At 51.1% G+C, this 24,829-nt stretch overlaps 1 protein-coding gene across 6 annotated transcripts in view; it reads right to left on the bottom strand.

Annotated features, from left to right (window-relative positions):
* SLC27A1 (solute carrier family 27 member 1) overlaps window positions 1-24,626 on the bottom strand; it is a 31,332-nt gene extending 6,706 nt beyond the window's left edge. Inside the window, exons 1-7 of one of the 6 annotated variants that reach the window (XR_009539746.1) lie at window positions 22,775-23,032; window positions 22,494-22,661; window positions 6,729-7,123; window positions 6,441-6,602; window positions 6,276-6,345; window positions 5,435-5,526; window positions 5,253-5,362 (exon numbers count right to left, since the gene is read on the bottom strand). Coding sequence is in view for 5 of the 6 variants with exons in the window: in XM_060144710.1 (XP_060000693.1) it covers window positions 5,253-5,362; window positions 5,435-5,526; window positions 6,276-6,345; window positions 6,441-6,602; window positions 6,729-7,123; window positions 22,494-22,661; window positions 22,775-22,788 (1,011 nt within the window). In the remaining variant the exon portion in view is untranslated. Of the gene's footprint in view, window positions 1-5,252; window positions 5,363-5,434; window positions 5,527-6,275; window positions 6,346-6,440; window positions 6,603-6,728; window positions 7,124-22,493; window positions 22,662-22,774; window positions 23,033-23,855; window positions 23,880-24,484 lie in introns of those variants that run through there. The other 5 variants (XM_060144711.1, XM_060144714.1, XM_060144710.1 and 2 more) reach the window with 5 other exon arrangements.
* Window positions 24,627-24,829: the final 203 nt, after the last annotated feature.

The raw sequence follows: 24,829 nt of genomic DNA, 5'->3' as shown, positions 1-24,829 counted from the left end.
AAGAAGAAAACAAGAGGAAAAGGAAAACAAGAAAGAGAGAGAGAGAGAGAGAGAGAGGCCTTCCTTGATCAAGGTGTGCCTGAAGCTGTCCACCATGTGGCCTCCTCGGTTCCAAAAGCTAACAAATCCCTTTCCTCAAGAAAGCCAGAATTTAGGTTAGGGCTGGGTTTAGGGTTTTGGCTTTACCTGTCAACTGACAAAGTCCTGCCTAAATACATAGCTGCCCTCCAGACCATCACAGGTAGACACAGCCACACTCTGAGCAGCTCGCAGATGTCCTCTTCAGAAACCAGGCTGGGGAAGGGACAACACAGCCACAGTTGAGGCCGCTGAAGGTTTCAATGACCCTGTGGCCCTGAGGCCACATCTACATACTGAGAGCCAGACAGCTGATCTTTACTCTGGCCTGGACCCTCGGACAGACCCAGGGCTGAGGGAAGACAACTCAGGTCAGCTCAGAGAGGCAGACACCAGGTGCCCCAGCCGAGACCTCCTGCCTGCAGGGCAGCACCTGGAAAGAAGCTGGCAGTGAACTGTCAACCTGGGACCCCCACTACAACTCCCGAGTCAGGGTGACCTCGTACACCAAATGTGCACACCCAAGTGGGTATGGGGAGACACAGGAGCTATACACCCATGGATGGATATGGGTTAACTTACCTGTCGCCTGCCCATCTGCTTTATGCGCTAGAAAAGGGGAGTTCTAGATTACAGCCTGCTGCCTCCCATGAGGATGGCTGGGCAGTTGATCTGGGCCATGCCCACTGCTGCAAATAAAACAGCCACGCAGTTTCCCCCATCTTACAGCCAGCCATGAGATGGGATTTCTAAACCCAAACGCACGCTCTTAAGTCTTTTTGGCATCCTTGTTAAACTTGACCTTTGAGGATTCCACCCTCTACTCCTTAAAGAGCCCCTCAGTGCCTTCTCTTGGTCACAGAAATACCCCTTCAAGGAAACAGAATGGAATTTCAGGGGCCCGGAGACAGTGAACAAAGCCCGATGCAACACAGCATGTCAAAGACAAAGAGAGGGACCGCCAGACACCACAGGCCTCCTCGTGGAGGACATGACATCACCCACAGGGAACCCTTGCCAAAAAAGCAGAACTTGAAGCGATCAAATATCTAGATCAGCGGTTCTCAACCACAGTCAAGACCAGACTGACCAGACAATGTCTGGAAACATTTTTAATTATCACAGCTGCGAGGTGCGGTGCTAGTGGCATCCAGTGATTTTAGGCCAGAAATGCTGTTAAATAACCTACAGTGCACAGGACAGTCCTCACCACAGAGAATGATGCAGGTCCAAAGCCACACTGCTGTGGTTGAGAGATGCTGTGCTTCCACTACGGAGAACAGTATAGAGATTCCTCAAGAAACTAAACATAGAGTTACCATGTGATCCTGCAATCCAACTCCTGGGCATATATCTGGACAAAACTCTTCACTTGAAAAGATACATGCACCCCAATGTGCATAGCAGCACTATTTACAGTAGCCAAAACATGGAAGCAACCTCAATGTCCACTGACAGAGAAATGGATAAAGAAGATGTGGTACATATATATACAATGGGATATTACTCAGCCATAAAAAAAGAATGAAATAATGCCATTTACAGCAACATGGACCGACCTAGAGATTATCATATAAAAAGAACTAAGTCAAACAGAGAAAGACAAGTATCATATGATATCACGTCTATGTGGAATCTTTAAAAATGACAGAAATGGAGCTTCCCTGGTGGCACAGTGGTTGAGAGTCCGCCTGCCGATGCAGGGGACACGGGTTCGTGCCCTGGTCCGGGAAGATCCCACATGCCGCGGAGCGGCTGGGCCCGTGAGCCATGGCCACTGAGCTCGCGCGTCTGGAGCCTCTGCTCCACAGCAGGCAAGGCCACAACTGTGAGAAGCCCGCGTACCAAAAAAGAAAAAAAAAAAGATAGAAATGAACTTGTTTATGAAACAGAAATAGACTCACAAACTTAAGGTTACCAAAGGGGATGGGTGGGAGAGATAAATTAGGAGTCTGGGATTAACATATATACACTACTATATATAAAATAAACAACAGGACCTACTGTATAGCACAGGGAACTATATTCAATATCTTGTAATAATCTATAATGGAAAATGGAAAATAATCTGAAAAAGAATATATATATATATATATATATATATATAACTGAATCACCTTGCTGTATATCTGAAACTAACATTGTATAAATTAACTATATGTCAATTTTAAAAAGTAGTTAAAAAAACCCGCTACGCTTGACCCTACTCCCAAGGTACAGGAGGTGCCAGGGAGAGAGAAGCATGTCAAAGGACCTCCCAGCAATACCCAGACTGGGAAAACACTACAGGCCAAACTTCATTTCTTCAATAAATAAATTACAAGGAGGGGTGGGAAGAGAATGAGGGAGAGACAAGGGGCACCTACAGATGAAAGGATTCTTATAGGAAACATCAACTAGTTGCAATGTGTGGGTCTTACCTAAACACTGATTTAAAAAAAATACAGAAACAAACCCCCCCCCCATATTTTGACATGGTAGAAACACTGGGGATCAGGCCACTGTCCGGATTCCTGATAATTGAGAAATCACTGGCACTTTTTGGCTGGGATAATGATACTGAGGTTATGTGTTTGTGGGGTTTTTTCCTTCTTTTTGACTCTATCTTTTATTGGGGTAAAATACACACAATATAAAATTTACCATCTTAGCCATGTCTTTTCCATCTTAGCCATTTTTAAGGGTACAGTTCAGTGTATTAAATACATACACATTGTTGAGCAGCCATCACCACTATCCATCCCCATAAATTTTTTTTTTTTTTTTGGCCACACCACGTGACTTCTGAGATTTTTTTTAGTTCCCTGACCAGGGATAGAACCCGGTCCCTCAGCAGTGAGAGTGCCGGGGCCTAACCACTAGACTGCCAGGGAATTCCCCCCCAAAAATATTTTTACCTTGTAAATCTGAAACTCTATACCCAGTAAACACTAACTCCCCATTCCCCACTCCCCTGGCCTTGGCAACTACCATCCTACTTTCTATGATTTTAGCTACTGTGAGTACCCAATATAAGTGGAATCATGCAGTATTTGTCTTTGTGCAATTGGCTTATTTCATTCAGCATAATGTCCTCAATGGTCATCCATGTTGTAGCCTGTGTCAGAACTTCCTTCCTTTTTAAGGCTGAATAATATTCCACTGTAGGGATGAACCACATTTTGCTTATCCATTCATTCTGTTGCTGAACACTTGGATTGCTTCCATGTTTTATTTATTGTGAATAATCTGCTGTGAACATGGGTGTACAAATATCCTTTGAGACCCTGCTTTCAAATCTTTTGTTTCATTTTTTTTTAATTAATTAATTTATTTATTTTTGGCTGTGTTGGGTCTTTGTTGCTGTGTGGGGGCTTTCTCTAGTTGCGGTGAGCGGGGGCTACTCTTTGTTGCAGTGCACGGGCTCCTCATTGCGGTGGCTTCTCTTGTTATGGAGCATGGGCTCTAGGCACGCGGGCTTCAGTAGTTGTGGCACGCAGGTTCAGTAGCTGTGGCTCCCGGGCTCTAGAGCGCAGGCTCAGTAGTTGTGGTGCACGGGCTTAGTTGCCCCATGGCATGTGGGATCTTCCCGAACCAGGGATCGAACCCGTGTCCCCTGCATTGGCAGGCGGATTCTTAACCACTGCGCCACCAGGGAAGTCCCAAATCTTTTGTTTTAAAATCAGCCCTCACCAGACACAAAAGGCCACACAGAGATCCCATTTATAAGAAATGTCCAGAACAGGCAAACCCACAGAGACAGAAAGCAGATTCATTGCCAGGGGCTGGGGGAAGGGGAATGGGGAATGACTGCCAGTGGGGACAGCATGTTCTTTTGGGGGTGATGGAAATGTTCTGGAACTACACAGAGGTGGTGACTGTACAACACTGTAAATGGACTAAGTGCCACTGAAGTGTCCACTTTAAAACAGCTAATCTTGGAGACTTCCCTGGTGATCCAGTGGTTAAGACTCCGCCCTTCCACTGCAGCAGGCACGGGTTCCATCCCCCGCATGCCGTGAGGCGTGGCCAAAAAATAAATAAATAAAACTAAATAGTTCAAAAATTGAAAACAAACAAAAAAAAGCTAATCTTACGTGAATTTCACCTCAATTGGAAAAAAAAAAAAAGACCAATCCTCAGCTTTCAGAGGTTTTACTGACGTATCTATGCAGGAAACACACTGCTATTTGGGGCTGCTTCACAACAACACAGAAGGAGGGACGTGCTGGGGGCGTGGAGGGGGCAGGAGAGGGTATCTGATGTCCTCTGGAGCCGAGTGATGGATACCTGGGAATCCCCTAAACTTTTCTGTCCACATTTATTATATTTGCAACTCTCAAGAGTTAAGTTAATAAACGGACTGTCTTCTATTTCAAGATTCAGATTAGCAGTTTTCCCCAGACCACCCCCCACCACCCCAAGCAGAACATAAAATCCTCAAAAGCACAGCAGGGCAGAGTCATCGCCCCGAGAGATCCCCCAGGATGCCCGGCCCAGAGCCCCCACCCTGTCCAGCTGTGTGATCTGGGCAAGTGGCTGTACGTCTCTGGGCCCCACCTGTTCAAGGTGGGGTCAGCACCTGCCAATTTGCCAGTCCCTGGACACACCCCCTTCCCTCCCCTCCTCACTCCTTCTTCCCCCTGGAGGAAGGTACTAGGCACCTGTATTTCCACCCCCATCACAGCACTGAAATCCTCGGCCTGCTCTCCTCTCATTGTGGAGGGGAGAGGAGAGGAAGGGATTTGTCTTAACCCCTACCTGCTCTGCAGGACAGTGGATGCCCTCCACCTCTGCTTCATGCTTATCCCACCAGGAAGCCCTGGGCTTTGTGGCCTTAACCAGCCCAGCGCGGTGACTGCACCCATTTTCCTGCAGCCACCAGCAGGGAAGACCTTCGGGGCACAGGGAGTAGGGAAGGCAGCACCTTAGGGATCTCAGGCAGTCTGTGTCCAATTAAAAGCCTCAGTTTCTCCACCTGCAAAACGGGTATGAGGCCTTTGCACGCTCCCAAGCAGCTGTGAGGTTCCAATGAGTTTACATGTTGAAGGTTTAGCCTCGGGCTGGGCCTTGAGCACAGAAGCACTGACTGCCCCCTCCCAGCCCCACCGAGTCCCTGGGAGGCAGCCATTCAGAGCCATATACTTGGAAGGGTGGGCGGAGGGCTGGAGGTGCGAGAGGGGGCGGGGCCTGACCGTGCAGTTGTACTTGACGCAGTCATCCCAGAAGCGGCTGGCTGAAAACTTCTTGCGGAGGACCACAGTCAGCCCGTAGATGAGACACTGACCCACGCCAATGATGTTCCCTGCAGAGAGTGGACTCAATGAGGGGTCCCCAATCCCCCGCCCCCTCCCCCGCCCAAGCTTCCCTGTGGTACCTGCCGAGTGGTACAGGGGCAGACAGTCGTAGAGCACATCTGCCGCCTGCATGCTGTAGGAGTGGTGGGTAAATGCCGCTATGCGGTAGTACCTGCAGGGGCAGGGAGTGCAGGGGCTGGGACCCACACCCCCGAAAAAAGCATGGCGTGGGGGGAGCGAGCTGCGTATTGAGGCAGAGCCAGCCCAGCTCATAGGGGCCTTATAGGCTGGCAGGAGAGGAACATGCAACAAATAAAATGGTGCTTGCTCCCACGAGGGATATAATAGAGCAAAGGGATAGAGAGAGGCTGAAGGGGACAAAGCCAGGGAGGGTGGGGTAACCTGCCTGGGGAGGTGACACATGAGCTAAGGCCCGGCAAGAAGGTGCTGTAGGGTGAGCTAGGGAAGGGCACCCAGGTGAAGCGCAGAGCATATGCAAAGGTCCTGAGGCCAGAAGGAGTCTGGCAGGTTTGAGGAAGTGTGAGGGGTCGAGGAGGGAGCGAGCGAGAGGTGGAGAGGAGGAAAATGACATCAGAGAAGTGGCGGGTGCCGCACAACACAAATACGGCTTTTATTCTGAGGGCCAAGGAGGGTACGGGGAGGTTTGGCACAGAGGAGGTCTGACTTAGGATTTTAAACCTTGCTATGGTCACTGATGAGAAGGGGGCTGTTGGGGGCAGGAGTGGGGACAGGAGGAGACTGAGGAGGGGCAGAGGGCAGCACGGTGTCCTGAGATGGGCTGTGGGTTTTACCCAGTTGGGATCAAGATGCCCACAAGACCCCAAAAGGAGCTGGGGGTTGGGGGGATCAGGCCATAAAGAGGCTTTCCTGCGCTGGGGGCAATGCCCACGGGCCCCTCACCTGCTGTGCACGACGATGGCAGCCTTGGGCAGCCCCGTGGTCCCTGATGTGTAGATGTAGAAGAGTCGATCTAAGAGAGATGTGGGTGTTGGGGACCGGAGGCTGGCGTGAGCGGGACGAGGGGACTGGGTGGGCATCGGCAGGGGGGATCCCACCTGGACTCACCATCCATGCCCTTGCCAGGGGGCTGGGCTAGGGGGGCTGTGGAGGCCTCCTTCAGCAGCGGGTCCAGGAGCTGGGTGTCCGGCAAGACACCCTCGGGCCCCACGTCTCCAGAACAGAACTTGACCAGGCTCTTGCCCAGCTGTCCACTCACCTCGGCCACCACTGCGGCCCAAAACATATGTCACGGTCAAGGACGGGTAGGTCCCCTCCCAGGGCCGGGGAAGCACCATCTCCCTGCCCTGGGCGGCCCCAGGCCCCCACCGAGATGCTGCCCACACCCGGCCTCACCCGCTGCCAGCTCCCGTCCGAAGACCAGAGCCTTGGCGCCCGAGGTGCCCAGGCAGAAGATCAGGGGCTCCCGCCGCAGGTTAACATTGAGCAGCGCGGCCTCCATGCCCGCCTTGGCCAGACCCAGCCACAGCCCCACAAACTCAGGCCGGCCCTCCAGGAAGATGGCCACCACGTCCCCTGGCATGTAGCCCAGATGGCAGAATAGGTTGGCCACGGCATTGGAGTAGGCGTCCAGCTGCGCGAAGGTCCAGCACACGCCGCTGCCCGCGTCCACCAGCGCCAGGTGCTCAGGCTGCCGCCGTACCACCTGCTGGAAGATCTGCGGGATGGTGTGGCGGGCGCGCTGGTGCCACCGCAGCTCCAGGCGCACGCGTATCAGCACGAAGAGGCCGCTGGGAGGGGGGACGAGGGCACGGTGTCACTGAGTGTCCTGCCCGGCTTCCAGGAGACCACCCCAAGCCTCAGCATCCCCACGTGGAGAAAGCGGAGGAAAAGGTCCCTGTGTTCCCAAGGGTGGCAAGTGTTCAGAAGGACCCTTGGGTTGCTGGGTCTCTTGGAGAAACTAAGGGCAAAGGGCCATTTACCAGTCAGCCCAGAAGTAGGCAGGTTCTCACAGCTGGCCAGGCCATGCAGTGGAAGTCAGAGTCACCCTGTCCTCCTCCGCCACAGCTTGCTTGGTGACCCTGAGGGAGCCAGGCCCAGGCCTAACCTTGTTTTTCTCTCCTGGGGCAGCCCAAGTGCCCCATGCTGACCCCCCACTGCCTCCAGCTTGGACTCCTCATGCCCCGCCTGCCTCAACCGGGCCCTGGGGTCCACCCCCTGAGCTGGGGGGGGCTGTTCCACTCCCAAGTTACTCAATGGCACTAGGCACAGGTGGCTGAGCCATCCAGCACGTGTGCCCCCACCCAGGGTAGGAGGTGCCTCTCCCCCAGGTGAGGCCAGAAGACAGGCTAGCGAGAGGCCCTGATGGCAGGTGTCTTGCTCCTCTGTCTTCACCTGCTAGTAGAGACAAGGAGATCAGAGGGCCCAGGGGAAGATAGAACCCCAGTAGGAAGGAGCCAGGTTCCTGAATGACCCTGTGGAGATGAGCAGCCATCACTGATGATGCCAGGCTGTCAGATGAGTGAGACATGAACTTGTTTGTGTTGTTTTAAGCAAACAGAAATGGCTTTAGATCACAGAACCAAGAAAGCTAGAATTTCTCAGTGCAGGAGCTCAAGAAACAAGTGGTCTTCTGGCTTTACCTGGCTCTCTGCCCTGCCACCTGACTCTGAGAGGTAACTTTGTGCTGGGTTAAGCCACTGTCAAGTGGAGACCTGTTTGTTACAGCAGCTTGCTCTGCCCTGACCGAGACAGGTGGTCCTCACTCTGCCCCCAGGAAGGTTACCTGGGTGTGGTTCCCCAAATCCTAAATGAACACTTAGAACAGGTGCATTTTATTATATGTAAATTACACCTCAAAAACAACCCATGAAGACAGAGCAGATTGGTGGTTACTAGGAGCTGGGGGAGGGAGAATGGGGAGTAACTGCTAATGGGGACAGGGTTTCCTTTTGGGGTGATGGAAATGTTCTGGAGCTAGATAGAGCTGATGGCTGCACAACACTGTGAATGTACTCAATGTCGCTAATGGTAAATTTTATATTATATGTGTTTTACTACAATAAAAATGAATGAATGAATGAAACTCATGAAGACTGTCTGTGGCAAGGTTAAAAACAGGAGTCCTTACCTTCCAGATGTACACCCTGGAAAACTAACAGATAGAAAGATGTGCCACTGAGATTCAGACACAGGAGGAAGTGGGTGGAGATGAGGAAACAATCATATGAAGATCACGGAAGCTGGGGGATGGTCACATGGGTTTATTACATTATTCTCTCTACTTCTGTAAGCTTGAAACTTTCCATAGTAAAATGTTTTTAACACAGATTTTTTAAAAATAAAATAATAAATTTTAAAAATAAAAAATATTTGGGCTTCCCTGGTGGCACAGTGGTTGAGAGTCCGCCTGCCAATGCAGGGGACACGGGTTCGTGCCCCGGTCCAGGAGGATCCCACATGCCGCGGAGCGGCTGGGCCCGTGAGCCATGGCCGCTGAGCCTGCGCGTCGGGAGCCTGTGCCCCGCAACGGGAGAGGCCACAACAGTCAGAGGCCCGTGTACTGCAAAAAAAAAAAAATTAATTAAAATTTTTAATTTAAAAAATTTTTAAATAAAATTTTTTTTATTTTTTAATTTTTTTGGCCGCGCCGTGCAGCTTGCAGGATCTTAGCTCCCTGACCAGGGATTGGAATGGGCCCCCTGCAGTGGAAGTGTGGAGTCCTAACTACTGGACCGCCCAGGGAATTCCCTAAATTTTAAAAAATTTTTAAAAAAATCAAAAATCAAAAAAGTTTTTTTAAATAATGTTTTAACCCTCCAAAGGCTCCCACTGTTTTTTCGATCAAATGCCTTCCCTGTGGCCTGTGAGGCCCAGCACGGTCCAGCCCCATGCATCTGGCCACCTCATCACCCTCCATTGCCCCAGCTTGCTCTTGCCTCCTTCCCTGATCTTCAGCAGGGCAGAGGTTCCTGCCCCAGGACCTTCGCCCAGCTCCCACTGCCTGGAATACTCTGCCCAGGCCCCTCATCTCAGCTCCTTCTCATCCTTCACCTCTCAGCTCCAATGACACCTGCTCAGAGGGGTCCTCCCAGCCCTGCCCCGCTTGGATCAGTATGGCTATTTTAAAATATCCCTGCAAACTCTTTGACACTCCTCCCTTCGAAAGGTGGGTTCTATTTCCCATCCACTTTAGTGTGGGCAGACTGAGGGGCTTGCTTCTAAGGAAGAGAATGTAGCAGAAGTGATGCTATGTGACTTCTGAGCCCAGGGCACAAAGACAGCACACCAGCACGCAGGAGCCCTCATGCCCTCTCGCTTTCCCTCTCTCTCAGGACACTGACCCTAGGAACCCAGCACTGAGCGGTAAGGAAGCCTAGACATAGGAGATGATAATGATCATTTTTTAAGCCCCTAGTTAAAGGGGTAATTTGTTACACAGCCATAGGTAACTGATACATTCCCAGCACCCACACTCCCCCCCACCACCACCACCATCGTTTACTTCCTTCAAAGTGATCATCACAATCTAAAACTGCCATCTTCCTTTGTGGGTTTCCTGAATTCTTTGTCTTTTTCCACGAGAGCAGGCACCCTGTCTATCTGTCTATTGTGTCCAGGGATGTAGTCCCAGCACTAGAAACAGGGCCTAGAATGTAAGGACGATGCTGGTGTACCACTGGCTCAAATGCAGCCCAGTCTCTTCTGCCTGTGTGACTGCAGTTGTTGAAGAGTGTCTCCAAAAATTCATGTACACCCAGAATCTCAGACTATGACCTTATTTGGAAACAGGGCCTTTGCAGATACAATTAAGGTAAGTATGAGATGAGGTCATCCTGATTGCCTAGGTGGGCCCTAAATCCAATAACAGGTATCTCTACAAGAAGAGAGAGGGACTTCCCTGGCGGTCCAGTGATTAAGACACTGCACTTCCACTGCAGGGGTCGTGGGTTCAATCCCTGGTCGGGGAACTAAGATCCCGCATGCTGCACAGTACAGCCAAAAAGTAAAAAAAAAAAAAAAAAAGGAGAGAGAGCACAAAGACACAAGGGAGAAGGCTCTGCGGAGACAGAGGCAGAGACTGGAGTGATGCAGCCACAAGCCAAGCCAAGGACGCCTGGACCCCCCAGAAGCTGATCTGGGGCTTCTGGTCTCCAGAACTTTGAGACAACAAACTCCTTTTGTTTTAAGCTACCGAGATTGTGGTAATTTGTTACGGCAGCCCCAGGACACTCATACAGTGGGCATGGGTGGGTCCATCCCTCTCTGGGCCTCCTGGTTAATAGGGACAATAAGATCCCATGCCTTCCAGGTCATTAGGGGACAAAAGAGATGGATGGAGACTTCTAAGGACAGGGCCTGGCGTGTCCTACATTCTCAATAAACTCTGTTGCTATCCTCTCCCCAGGGAGGTATGCACTGTCAGTAAGAAAACAGAGTTGAATTAGCATTTTATCTGCCCAGCAACTTGACTCATACCTACCCTGTAAGGAAGAAAGAGGAACAAGCAAGTTCCAAGAGCGGGGGCCAGCCCAGGAGGTCCCCTGGGAGTAATGGTCCAGGGGAGGAGGCAGGACATGATCTGAGGGCCTTGTGCAAACACTGATTCCTCAAGTGTCTGTCCCGGAGCTGTGAGCCCCAGCAGAGCCCAGAAGAAAGAAAAAGTGCCCTGGAGTCAATGGCCTTGGTTCAGATCCTACTCCACCGCTTACCAGCTGTGGCACCTGGGCAGACCCTGACCTCTCTGGGCCTCAGTTTCCTTACTTGGAGTATCAGGAGACTGAACATAACAAGCTCCAAGTGTTCTCCAGCTCAGCAAAGTGTAGGTACTGCCATTGTCCTATTTACAAAGAGGAAGCAGGGCCCACACAGCAGTGCATCTGTAAATGGGGCAACAGTGCAATTCTCAGCCTAATACCTGTCAAATGCATTAAGTGCCCAACCAAGAAGAAGGATTGAAAAAGAGGGATTCATCGTTACTCTGCCCAGGAGGGTCGGGCCCTGCCTCTGGGCTTTGCACCTGCTGTTCCCTCTGCCTGGAGAATTCTTCCGTCCCCCAGGTCTTTGCACGGTTGGCTCCTTCTCATCTGACCACCTGTGCTGGATGCCCCACACCTACAGCCCTGGCTGCAGTAGTCATGCACTATCCTTGCCTCTCCCCCACGTGCTGTATTCTTCTTGTCACTTTCTGATGTTTAAATTATTTCCTCATTTCCTTCTCGAGCATCCTTCTCCCTCATTAGGCTGTGGGCTCCATAGGACAGGAAAAGCATCATCTGGTGCATTCATGGCGTGTCATGGTGACCATGGCATCCCCGAAGCCCAGACAGGGTGTGGGGCACAGGAGGTCCTCAAGGATGGGTAGAACAAATGACTTTCTCCAATGCAGACTAGCTGGAATCCGGTTATCTCACAAGCACGGCCTAAGACCCCACCGTCACAAGCCTGAAACGGTGCAGTCACCTCCCCCTGGTCTCCCGCCTCCACCCTGGGCCAGGCCCCATTCTCTGTGTAGTGGGGTCAATGGTGGCCCCAAAAAGATACATCCAAGTCCTGATCCTCCAAACTTGTGAATGAGCCCTTATGTGGAAAAAGGGTCTTTGCAGATGTAATTAAGTTGAGGATCTTCAGATGAGATCATCCTGGATTTAGGATGGGCCCTAAATCCAATGACAAGTGTCCTTCTAAGAGACAGAAGAGGAGACACAGGCATAGAGAAGAAGGCCATCCGAAGACAGAGGCAGAGATTGGGCTGAGTGATGCAACCACAAGCCAGGGAACTGCCGAGGATTGCTGGAAGCCACCAGAAGCTAGGAGAGAGGCATGGAACAGATCCTCCCTCGGAGCCTCCAGAAGGAACCAACCCTGCCCACACCTTGATTTCAGACTTCAGGCCTCTACAACTATGGCAGAATACATTTCTGTTGTTTTAAGTCCCCCAGTTTGTGCTTCATTGTTATGACAGCCACAAGAAACTAACACACTCTGCTTCATCTCCAACCTTTGTCTATCTTCCTTACCGCTCTCACCCCAGTGCCCCATTCAAGGGGGTAGAGGGGGTGTGTCTCCATTCCCACTGTATGGGAACAAGTGCATTTCCTGCCTGACTGCCCCAAACCCTCCTCACCAAGCCACCCTCTTCCTCCATGCAGGCCAGCCTAGCTGTGCTGCTTCCCTGCTCAGAACACTTCCCTGGGAACATAAAGACTGTCTTCTGCTCAGTGTTCAAAGCTCTGGAAATCTGGCTCTAACTCCAACACTGCCCAACTCACAGACCTCCTGCCATCACAATAGCTCCTTTCACACTCCCTGCAACACGGGGCCTGATAGTCCCATGTTCACTTTCTTCTATCAGCATGTGATGGCTGGAGCCACAGCAGCCAATATGAGACCATGAGGGTAACTAACAGGAGACGCCAAGCCTTTGAAGCAGAAAGGCAGAAGGAACTTGGGCCAATGATAACATGCTGAACACAAATTGATCAGCCTGAAGCCACCTCATGTCCCAATACCCCATTGCACATGGCTATAAATGTGCTTTACTGTTGATGCCACTTCTAGTTGGGATTCCCACTACTTGCAGCTGAAGCCTCCTCGTGGAGAAACACCTCCCCAGAGGAGCTGATCCACAAGTGCAGCACACCTCCACAAAGTACCACCACACGCTGGACATCATGACAGGAATGGGGACACACAGGTGACCAAGGTAGGCGTGATCCCTGCCGCTATGGGTTTACAGTCAATAAGCAAGGAGAAAGCAAACAAAAACAATGACAGTTTTATACGTTTCCTAAGAAAAAAGCAACAGGATGATGTGATCAAGCACGACCAGGACAGACTTCACCCACGGGGCAGGGGAGCCTTGTCTGAGGAAGCAGCATTTGCACTGAAGTTTGAAGGATGACAAGGAGCCAGCCACGCGTAAAGCTCGAGGGGAAGTATTCCAGGTGGAGGGCACCACGAGTGCAAAGACCTGGAGGCAGGAAGGAGATTGGCAGGTTTAAAAGAGAGCAAAGGCCAGCGGGAGGAGAGGAGTGAGTGAAGCAGAGTGAATCGCTCCGCCAACTGGTATACTGATTTTGACACATTAAAGTCACACGGGGGAAATGACGGCACATTATTCATTTGTAGCTTCCAGTGAGCAGAAGATGGGAAAGAATCCAAACATCCTGCAGTAGGCTTGGGGTTAGATGAACAACAGCTCGAGCTGAAGCTTACAACAAAAGGCTGCGCACAAGAACGGCGCCCCCGCGCTTCCCTGGTGGCGCAGTGGTTGGGAATCCGCCTGCCAATGCAGGGGACACAGGTTCGAGCCCTGGTCCGGGAAGACCATATGCCACGGGGCAACTGGGCCTGTGAGGCACAACTACTGAGCCTGTGCATCTGGAGCCTGTGCTCTGCAACAAGAGAGGCCGCGATAGTGAGAGGTCCGTGCACCGCGATTAAGAGTGGCCCCCGCTTGCCACAACTAGAGAAAGCCCTTGCACAGAAACGAAGACCCAACACAGCCCCCCCCAAAAAAAAAAGAACGGCGCCCCCAATGCAAGGGATGAGGAAGGACCCTAAAGGTAAATGGGGAAAGTTACTGCTGACCATGCGGCAAAGATGGCAGATTGAGCACTCAGACGCTGACTGTTGACAGTGCCTCCCAAAACGGCTAGTAAAAGGTCTTAAGTGTGAACTCACAAGGACTGGGAAAATGGAAGTGGAGACCAAATCACCCCACTTTGGGAAGCTGGGCAGCAGCACAGGAGAGGCGGAGGCCCCAGGAGGAGGGGGAAAGCAGAATCCTGGGCTGCAGTGGAGGATGGATGGAAATCTGTTTAAGAAGCCCCCTCTGTGAAATAAATGTCATGGGGACGTAATGTACGACATGGTGACTATAGTCAATAATACCTCATGGCATATTTGAAAGTTGCTTAGAGAGTAGATCTTAAAAGTTCTCCTCACAAGAAAAAAATTTTTGTAACTCTGTATGGTGATGGATGTTAACTAGACTTACAGTGGTGATCATTTCACAATATACCAGTATCCCCCACTTTTCAAAAATTCACTCTAATGCCGCTTCTCTTTTGTGAAAGACCAAAATTAGCACCTGTTTTTGCTAACCGAAAGAAATCCAAAGAGGATTTTCGCTTTAACAATGAAAGGCAAAAAGTAAAAATAGCGTTCGGTGTTTGCTCTGCAGGGAGCTGTTATAGGGGCAGCGCGCACCCAAAGCAGTGAGAGAGGCACTGCCAAGCTCCTTCCCTGGGAACTACACTCAGCATCCCAGCATCAAGCTGCCATAGCTTTGAACTGTGTCTGTGAGCATCTGAACTTTATCTCAATTTATTTTGTGCACCCATTAGCAAGATGCATCCTAAGGTAATTGCTTCTTCCCTTTACACCGTTTAGGTTTATGAAAGGTTTCAGAGGAATGCTCTATTTTCGGGTAGCAGGAGAAACCTTTATGCAGATAGCAAATCATTATGTTGCCCACCTGAAACTAACAGAGTGTTATATGTCAGTATCTCAATTGAAAAAAAAAAAAAGTGGCCACCCAGGAGAAGATTGAAAGTCCATCCACAGGAGGGTTTCTGGGTGGGGCACCTCCCTGCAAGTGGGTGTTAAGCGAATGTTTACTTGCCAGATGCCAAGCCTCCAGCCCTCTTCCCCGCTGTGTTCCTGGGATGCTGCTGGTGGGGCCTGTGCCCAGGCCTGGAGGGAAAGACCCAAAGACACTGCACTGGACTTTCCCCAAAGCACCACCTGGCCAGGTGACCCCATCATGAAGCTCAGTTGACAAGACCCCCTACCCCCTACACATATCCATGCTGAGAGCTTCTAATTGGCTTTACAGCCAAGGACTACCAGACTCCTGGGGATTTCCTCTAATAGGGATGATGGAGACTAAAATAAACAAAGAAGAAAATCTTTGAGGAAAAAGAGATTGTGCAAAGAGAAAAAAACTAATAAAGTCATTAATATCCTTGAAAATGTACAAAGATATACTGCATCCATGAAACAAGAATAGGATGCTATATAAAAGCTTTCAGGGAATGGAAAAAAAAAATGATCCAGGAAAATTTAAATGTGAGGGCACAAAGAATGTACAACATACACATGAACCCTAATGAAAAATATGGGGCTTGGGGCTTCCCTGGTGGCGCAGTGGTTGAGAGTCCGCCTGCCGATGCACGGGACGCGGGTTCGTGCCCCGGTCCGGGAAGATCCCACATGCCGCACAGAGCGGCTGGGCCCTTGAGCCATGGCCGCTGAGCCTGTGCGTCCAGAGCCTGTGCTCCGCAATGGGAGAGGCCGCAACAGTGAGAGGCCCGCGTACCACAAAAAAAAAAAAAAGGGGCTTAGTTAATAATCATGTATCAACAATGACTCATCAATTGTAACAAGCGTACTACACTAATAAGAGATATTAAAAACGGGAGGGCTTCCCTGGTGGCGCAGTGGTTGAGAGTCCACCTGCCGATGCAGGGGACACGGGTTCGTGCCCCGGTCCGGGAAGATCCCACATGCCGTGGAGCGGCTGGGCCCGTGAGCCATGGCCGCTGAGCCTGCGCGTCCGGAGCCTGTGCTCAGCAACAGCAGAGGCCACAACAGTGAGAGGCCCGTGTACTGCAAAAAAAAAAACAAAACAAACAAACAAAAAAAAACAGGGGAAACTGCAGGGGAGAGTAAGGGGGTATATGGGAACTCTCTGTACTTTCTGCTTAATTTCTGTAAACCTAAAACTGATAATAAAAAATAAAGTCTATATAAAAAAGAAAAAACATAATTAAAAATCAATTAAAATAGTCTATTAATTTGAACAAAGAATCATAATAAAAAATTTTAAATGTGAGGGCATAAGTTAAACATTAATAGAAGGACTGAAAGATATATTTGAAGAAATATCATAGAAAGTAGGATAAAACGATAGAGATGGAAAATAAAAAAGATAAGAAGATAGCTGATTCACTTTGTTATAAAGCAGAAACTAACACATTATTGTAAAGCAATTATACTCCAATAAAGATATTAAGAAAAAAAAAAGATGTGAAAATTATAGAACCAGTCCAGAAGATCCAACGTCATATTCATTCAATAAATGTTATCAAGCTAGACATTGTTCCAGGCACTCAATAATAGGAGTTCAAAGAAGAACAAAGGAAATAAAGGTGAGGAAATCACCAATGATAACATCAAGAAAACTTCCTTGACCTGAAACCCACCAACAGATCATACAATGGATGGAAATAACCCACCATCTTGAAAAGATCCCACAAGCTTCCAGAAGGAAAAAAAAAAAAAAGAAAAAAAAAAGTCACTGCAAAGGATCAGGAATCAGAGAGTTTTAGTCTTCTCAACAATAACCATGATGTGAGAAGAAAATAAGAAATGCCTTCAATTTTGAAGGAAAATAATATCCAACCTAGAAGTCTATACCCAGACCATCAGTCAAGTGTGAGTGTGGAAATAAAGATATTTTCATACATGGAGGGTCTCAAAAAATTAAATTTCTATACATGATTTCTCCCAAAGCTAATGAAGATATGTTCCAACTAATTAAAGGAGTAAACCAAGGAAGAGGACTATCAGGGACCCAGGAAACAGGGTATCTATCCAACCCAAGATAGAAGTGATGCTAATCCTCAGGAAGATGGGTAGGAGCAAGCCTGGTGTAATGGCTGCCCACCAGGTAGAGAGAGCAACTAGACCAGCCTGGACAGATTGGAGGCTAAAAGAGAGACTTCTCCAAAAAGATGAAACTGAAAGCCCATCTGATGCCATAAATATTAGAGGAGAGAGAGACAAATGTTGTGGAGTTTGGCTTTGAAGTAGAGATAAATACATAGAAAACTAACCAATACAAAGGCAATCAATAACTCCAGACAAAAATACATAAAGTTGTTTAATTCGTATTATAAACAAGCATCCTTTTGGCTGTCTATTTAATGCCACATTTTTTGGTGTCTTTGTGCTTTTTGTTGTTGATTTTGCTGTTTAAAATGGGCCCCAGGCATAATGCTGAAATGCTGTCTAGTGTTCCTAAGTACAAGAAGGCTGTGATGTGCCTTACGGAGAAGATACACATATTAGATAAGTTTTGTTCAGGCATGGGTTATAATGTTGCTGGCAGTGAGTTCAACAGTAATGAATCAACAATATATATTAAATGATGTGTCTCTAAACAGAATACACACGAAACAAGATTACGTATTGACTGGTTGATGAAAATGTGATCAGAGGCTTGCAAGAACCTAACCCTGTATTTTCCCTAGGAACAATGGTTCAGTATTTGCTAATTCAATGTTCGCAGCAACTTTGTAGAACAAAACTATCACAGGGAATTCCCTGGTGGTCCAGTGGTTAGGACTCCATGCTTTCACTGCCGAGGGTGCGGGTTCAATCTCTGGTGGGGGAACTAAGATCCCGCAAGCCTTGCAGCATTTCCAAAAAAAAAAAAAAAAAGAAGAAGAAAAAGAAAACTACCACAAATAATGAGAATCAACTGCAATAATATTGGGACAATGAAGAGATGGAAGAACATGTGTGTCTGTGTATGTATGAGGGTGGGTATGTATACACCATGCACAGGGACAGGAAGAGAGTGAGGACAGGGGGATAAAGGGATGCCAAATCCTCATCTTCCATGGTGTGAGATGACAGATCTAGTCTCAAAGTGAAAAAATGCAGATGTGTCATATAAACCATTTAGAGACGTGGAGGTGAAGTCCAAAAGATTCAAAGGAGAGGTAAGAATCACTCCTGGAAGGGAAGGGAGAATGTGGGTAGAGGGTGGGGCTAGCAGCTGCCACTTGAGGTAGAAGGCTAGAGTCTTTCATCTCGAAGCCTGCATGACTTTAATAAAAGCAAAAATTTCAAGTGAAAGTGGAGAGAAGAAAGAAAGCAGGAGGTGAAGAATATGATGGAGAATGTGTGGCCATTTGTGAGCACCAAGAACAAGAAGAGGTCTACATATATTTCTTGGGAAAGAGACACAAGATGCCTCTGAGGAGAGGAACTGCAGGGCTGGGGGCAGTGGAGAGAGGGCAGCATTCACAGCAAACCTCTCTCTAACATTTGAATTTTGTACCTGTGTTATGTATTAACTGTTGCAAAAAAAATAACTGAAAATGTAAAATGTTAAAAGTTAGCTGTTTATACATCCACCTCCCTGGTCGGATCCTGATATCTCAACCATTCAACGAATAAATAGAGTTGCTACGGTGAACAGCCTCAGCGTTTACTGAGCTAACCTTACAGCCACCCTCCAAAGTAGGGTTCTAAAATCCCCATGTCAGATGGTGGATGAGCTGGGAGCTCAGGGAGATGAATTACACACCCAAGGTCACACAGCAAGTAGAGGACAGAACAACACAGACCAGGCCCCCTGGCAGGGTCCCTCTGTTCCTCCTCAGGCCTGCTCCCAAACACTCACCACGCACCACGTGACAGAACAAGTGCCCGTGCTGCACACAACAGGTGCTCAATTCATGTTTTCTTAAAGAAGAGAGGATGCACAAGGTGTACTCTTAGAGATGAAGGAACTAAGACTCAGAGGGTAATGTTTCATGGGCTAGCAAGGCGCAGAGTGAGGGCCACAGCTAGACGCTCCGGCTCTAGCCACCAAGCACCTGACCTCTGAGGTACCCACTGCTGGGTGAAGGCGATCAGCACCCACAAGTCTGGGTGCCTACTATGTGCCCAGCTCTCCTCTAAGAGCTTCAGCAGAGCACCCCAGGAACCCCATGAAGGGATGCTAGTGTTACAGCCATGGGGAGAGGGCCATCAGCAAGGGTAGGACGCACAGGAAGCCGCTCCCGCAGGGGTGCTCCCCGTCCACAGACAGCACAGCAGAGAAACTCGACTGAGGCTGCAGTGGCTCGCGCTCAGGTTACTGAAGCATTCACAATGGGGCCCAGTCTTCACGGCCTGTCCCTCCCGCCCTCGCCCCCCGCCTCTCTGGAGCACACCCACACGGGCGGGCAGTGGACTCCAGCCACATGTCTGGGCCACATGTCTGGGCCACCCCCACCCTGGCAACAGCACAAGCCACCCCCACCCAGGGGACAAAGAGGCCACTGTCCACCTTTGGGTCCTTCCTGAGGCCTCTTCTTGCCCCTCTGCTCCTTCTGCCCCTTCCTGCTTTCACCCTGAGCTCTAGGACACCGGGGCAGGGAGAAAGAAGCACAGATGAATGTGATCGGATTTCATGAGGAAAACAGAAGACGAGTTAGAAGAAGTGAGGCTGGGTGCTTAAATATTTCTGAACCTAGGTTCTAAAGGCAGCCGGCCTGCACCACCACCCCAGCACAACACAGCAGCTAAGAACACGTACTCTGGAGTCCTGCCGCTCCTCAGCTCTGTGTTCTTGGGCAAATGACCTCCCCTCTCGGTGCTTTGGTTCACCAACCACAAAATGGGATTAGTAAGCATTCCTTCCTTACAGGACTGTGAGAACACTAGAACAAAACCTGGTACAGAGGTGGGTGGGTGTTACATAAGCTGCATTAGTTAGCTATTGCTGTGTAACAAATCGCAGCCAAAATTACTAGCTGAAAAGAGCAAACACTGATTATCTCACAGTTTCTGTGGGTCACAAATCCAGAAGCAGCTTAGCTGGGTGGTTCTGGCTCAGGGTGTCTTGTGAGGCTGTAATCAAGGTGTCAGCAGGGGCTGTGATCATCTCAAGGTTTCACTGGGAGAGAATCCATTTCCAAGTTCACTCATGTGAGACTCTCCACAGAGCTGCCTTACATGACAGCTGGCTTCCCCCAGCGGGAGTGACCCATGAGAGAGAACCCAAGATGGAGGCCACAGTCTTTTTTATTACCTAATCTCAGAAGTAATATCCCATTGCTTTTGCTGTATTCTGTTCATTAGAAGTGAGTCACTAGGTCCAGCCCACACTCAAAGGGAAGGGATCATACAAAGGTGGGAAGACTGGGAGGTGGGCCCATCTTCCAGGCTGCCTCCTACAGAAAGTGTGTCAAGCTCTGTGTTGGGGACTTGGAGTGGACCCAGCTTCTGTCCTGTCCCAGGGGAGACAGAGCTGGTCACAGATATCCCCTTCCTTGGGCATGAAGACCTGCCATCCAAAAAATATATCCTGTGCTCCTGTTGTGTGCCGCCCTGATGGAAGACCAGGGCCACAGGAGCACAAAGTCCAACACGGTCTCCATCTGTGCTGGCCCCCCAACAGGGCCCACAGTTTAGTGGGGGGAAAGAGACCCCAAAATTAAAAAGCAAGAAAGCAGACACATATGATAATTACAAGTGACTGATGCCACTAGTGGTTACAAGTCAAGCTCCAGAGCCACACTGCCTGGGTTCAAATCCTGCCCCCACTACTGGCCAGCTGTGTGACCTTGGGCAAGTGACAAAACTATGCTGTGCCTCAGTTTGCTCATCTGTAAGATGGGACAAGAGAGTTCCCACCTCTCAGGGTGGTTGGGAGGACTTGAAGAAGTCATGCTTAGCATAGTGCCTCACACAGAGGAAGCCCTGTGTAAATCTTGGCCATTCTGCCAGAGAGCAACAAGGTGGGAGGGTCTACAGCGACAGAGGGTCAGGGGAGAGCTGTCTGACAAGGTGACATTTAAGCCATGGCATGATGAAAATGAAGAGCAGGGGAAGAGTGATCTGGGCAGAGGGTATAGCAAATGCAAAGGCCCTGGGGCTGGAATAAATACGAGTGTGTTTAGGAACAGCAAGGAGGCCAGTGTAGCTGGAAGAGTGACAAAGGAAAGGACAGGAGGTTGGGAACATGGTCAGAAACCTCATGTGGTCTAGATTCTAAGAGCAACAAGGAGCCATGGGAGGGTGCTGAGCAGGAAAATTCAGCAAAGGGTCCCCTGAGGGAGGCAACATCATAAGGCGTTGCCAGGCAAAAGGAGGGCCAGTGTATTCCAGACAGAGGAAAGCAGCCTGAGCCTGACAAGGCAAGTTGATCTGGGGGCCAGATGAACCTATGGAGAGGTGGGGAGCGGCGAGTGGGCAGGCAATAGATTGTCAGGACCTCAAGTATCCAGCTGGAGGCTGAGTCTTTTCTACTGCAGAGGATGGAGGTTGTGGAGGGTGTCCGAACAGAGAACACAGTCCAATCTGCATGTCAGAAAACCAAGGGCAGGGACAGGGGCCAGGGCGTGGAAAAGAAAGGTCAGGTTCTAGAAGGTTCAGAACCAGTCAATTTGCAGTGGAGGTTTTTCCAGCTGCACACCATCCCTGCTGCTCACAGAGCCTCAGTTTCTTCACCCTTACAATGGGTTAGTCCTCCCACCTCCCCATGGGCACCAAGACTGGCAGACCCATAGCAAGTGCTCAGGGACTTCCACATGGAGGCTGTTCCTGAGATTTGCTCCGGTGGTAATGCCCAGAAGCACTTGTTTCACCCCCAGGAGGACTCCCAACAGCTTCTCTGAGGAAGCCCCTAGAGATACCGCACAGACCTTCCAAGGATGCCTGCAAACACCACCAGAATCCCCTCCCCAGAGATTCTCAGTCACCAGAGACCCCTAAGCAAATCTTGGAATACACAGCAACCTCTCCACAGACTCTGAACCCCCAAAGTCACGCACAGACCTCAAACTCTCAAAGAGCACCCCGACCACAGAGAGACCTGTAAATGGCCCTGAGGAGACAAACACCCTTCAAAGGCTCTAAAAGCCCTTTACACAAGCCCCAGGAAGCCCTTTCATTCTCCCTGAGAAAGTCCCCCTGAGAACTCCTAGGGACCTACCGGAGTCCCTGAAGACGCCCCAGATCCCTCCCACAGTCACCAAAGCCCCACAGAGACCCCCCCCAAACACGCACGGCCTCCCAATCAGCCTCAGCTCTCTGGAAGTCCTACTCGCTGCCCTAGTACCCCCAAGTTGCCGTCCAGAACCCTGAGGTCACCCACGCAGGCTCAAGGACATTGAAATCTACCCATCTCCCTCCAGGGAATCCCTCAAGATGTCCCCTGCTGGTGCCCTCAGAGTCCCCCAACCCACTCTTTTCAGGTCCAAGCCCCGCCCCTAGCCCTGCCCTCACCCAAACCCCGCCCCCAGTCTCCAAAACCTCCCCTCTCCAAGCCCTCAAGGTCCCCTACGCTGCCCTTTCAGCCCCCTCTGTTCGCCCCCCTGGGCGCTCAGCCCGCCCCCGACCCCAGCCCTTGTATGAGGCCCGGGCTGCACTCACAAGAGGTCCCGCCTCGCGGTTTTGCAGACGATGCGCAGGAAACGCCAGCCGCCGCCGCCTACGTACACGCCGAGCGCCACCGCTGTGCTCCAGGTCCACGGCAGTCCGAGCAACCACAGCAGCACCAGTGAGGCCACGGAGGCCGAACCCGCACCTGGAGCCCGCATCCTGGGGAGGCGGAGAGCTGTGAAGCCACGGCCCGCCCGGGCCCGCCCCACGGCCAACCCAACCCCGCCCAGATGTCGCGCTCCGCTCCCGCTTGGAGCCGGCCCCCCCCATACCTGGGATTGGGCATGTCTCAGACAGGCTCCGCCCCATCCCAAAGTGGGCACAGGCCTCCTTGCTCCTAGCCCGGCCCAGGCTTTTCTGCCAATCATTAGTGTATCTCTACGCCCCCAGGCATAGCTCTTCCATTCCGTCAGTCACTGGCAAGCCCTATCCCATGCCTCGACTTAGCAGCTGTACGCTGGACCCAAGCTCCATCCTAACGACTTGGCCCCCAAGCCTAGAGTCCACCTTGGCCCCACCACAGACCCAGGTCCTGGGCTTTCCTCCAGGTCCCACCTCTATCCGCCCCACCTCCACTGGCTTGACCCCGCCCCCAGGTTAGGTCTCCGGCCCCGGCCGTAAGCACAGGCCCCATTCCGGAGCCCCGCCCGCCCTGGACCAGGTTCTGCCCCTAGGTTAGGCCTATGGCCCCGTCCACAAGCACACGCCGCACCCACTCTGGGCCGCAGTAGCTCAGCCCCGCCCCCAGTCCCCGGCCTAGCCCGTATTCCCAGGCCCAAGTTCCACCCCGGTCACCGGCCCCGCCCTCAGGCTTTGGCCCAGTCACCACCCTCCGCCTCACTCCTAGCACCCTAGGCCCCGCCCCACCTGCCCTCCCAGGCCGGCTCTCTTCCGACCTGTCTGGCTTAGAACCGCTCTGCCGCACAGCCGCAGAGCCGACGCCCGCCCCCTTCCGGAGGCCACGACCATAGAGAGGCCACCCTGGCCAGAGTGACGACGGCCAGCGAGACCCAGGGGCTAGAACGCCTGGCGAGGAAGGCGGCTGTCTCCATGACAACCAAACTTCGCCGGCCTCCCAGCTCCCCCGTCCTATCCCTGCCGGCGATTAGGAAACACGTGCGTCCCTCAGCCAAGAGAGGTTTGGCTCCTGGGCGCTCCCGGCCCAAGCCGTAGATGGAAACCAGAATTCCTACCCCGGGGGACTAGCAACTCTCAGTTCACATTCAGGGCCTACCTGTACTGGGTTCTTGCCCCAGTTTATTCTAAATCCAATCCCCAAAGCCTCTTCGGACTCCAGGGACCTGGGGAGTACTAAACTCACAGCCTAGGGGCCCCCAAATATCCAACCCCTACCTCAGTCTTAAAGATATATTCCAATGGACTTCCCTGGTGGCACAGTGGTTAAGTATCTGCCTGCCAGTTCAGTCGACACGGGTTCGAGCCCTGGTCCGGGAAGATCCCACATGCCGCGGAGCTGCTGAGCTCCTGCACCACAACTACTGAGCCTGCGCTCTGGAGCCCGTGAGCCACGGCTGCTGAGCCCACGTGACACAACTATTGAGGCCTGTGCGCCTAGAGCCCGTGCTCCTCAGCAGGAGAAGCCATCGCAATGAGAAGCCCACGCACCACATCAAGGAGTGGCCCCCAGCTCCCAGCAACTAGGGGAAGCCCGCGCTTAGCAACAGAGACCGAACGCAGCCAAAAATAAAAAATATAAATAAATTTTTTTTAAAAAAGATATATTCCAAGGACCCAACTAATCCCAAATCCATATCCCGAAATCTTGTCAGTTAAGTCTCACCGCAGCAGCCCAGGGAGGGCAAAATCCACACACCAGTTCCCCACCCTTCCACAGGAACTCCACAGTCCCTTATTTGCATCCCAAGGTCCTAAATGCTAACCTAGAGACCCTAAAGCCCTCCCCCTGATCAGGTGCGGGCCAGTGCTGGCCTCGCTGCCCACCACCCTGTTCCCTGGCTGACCTGGAGCCGCTCACAGACCCTCAGGCTTTGGCTGTTCTGTCGAGGGTTACCAGAGCTCAGGCAGCGACAGTGAGTACAAGACAGAGGACTCCCCTCCGGGGCTTCTGCTTCTGCAGACTCCTGGGACCTGCTCTGACTGCGTTGTGCCCATGTGGGCTTCTGCTTTGGCTCCTTCTCTCCAAACTCCCCTTTCCTCTGCCCCTCTGCGCACCCCACCCTGCTTGTTTTCTGCGCAGCTTGGCCGACCTTCTCAGCACTCTCCTTGGGAGGTGGCCAGGGCCTGCTTCCAGCACCATTTAGAGGACAGAACCGGTCAGGCGCTCCCCTCCACACACACACACACAC

Source organism: Lagenorhynchus albirostris, chromosome 3, assembly GCF_949774975.1.
Source record: "Lagenorhynchus albirostris chromosome 3, mLagAlb1.1, whole genome shotgun sequence".
Classification (NCBI taxonomy): domain Eukaryota; kingdom Metazoa; phylum Chordata; class Mammalia; order Artiodactyla; family Delphinidae; genus Lagenorhynchus; species Lagenorhynchus albirostris.
The sequence above is the reverse complement of the archived record's forward strand: the minus strand, read 5'-3'. Positions and strand labels throughout refer to the sequence as shown.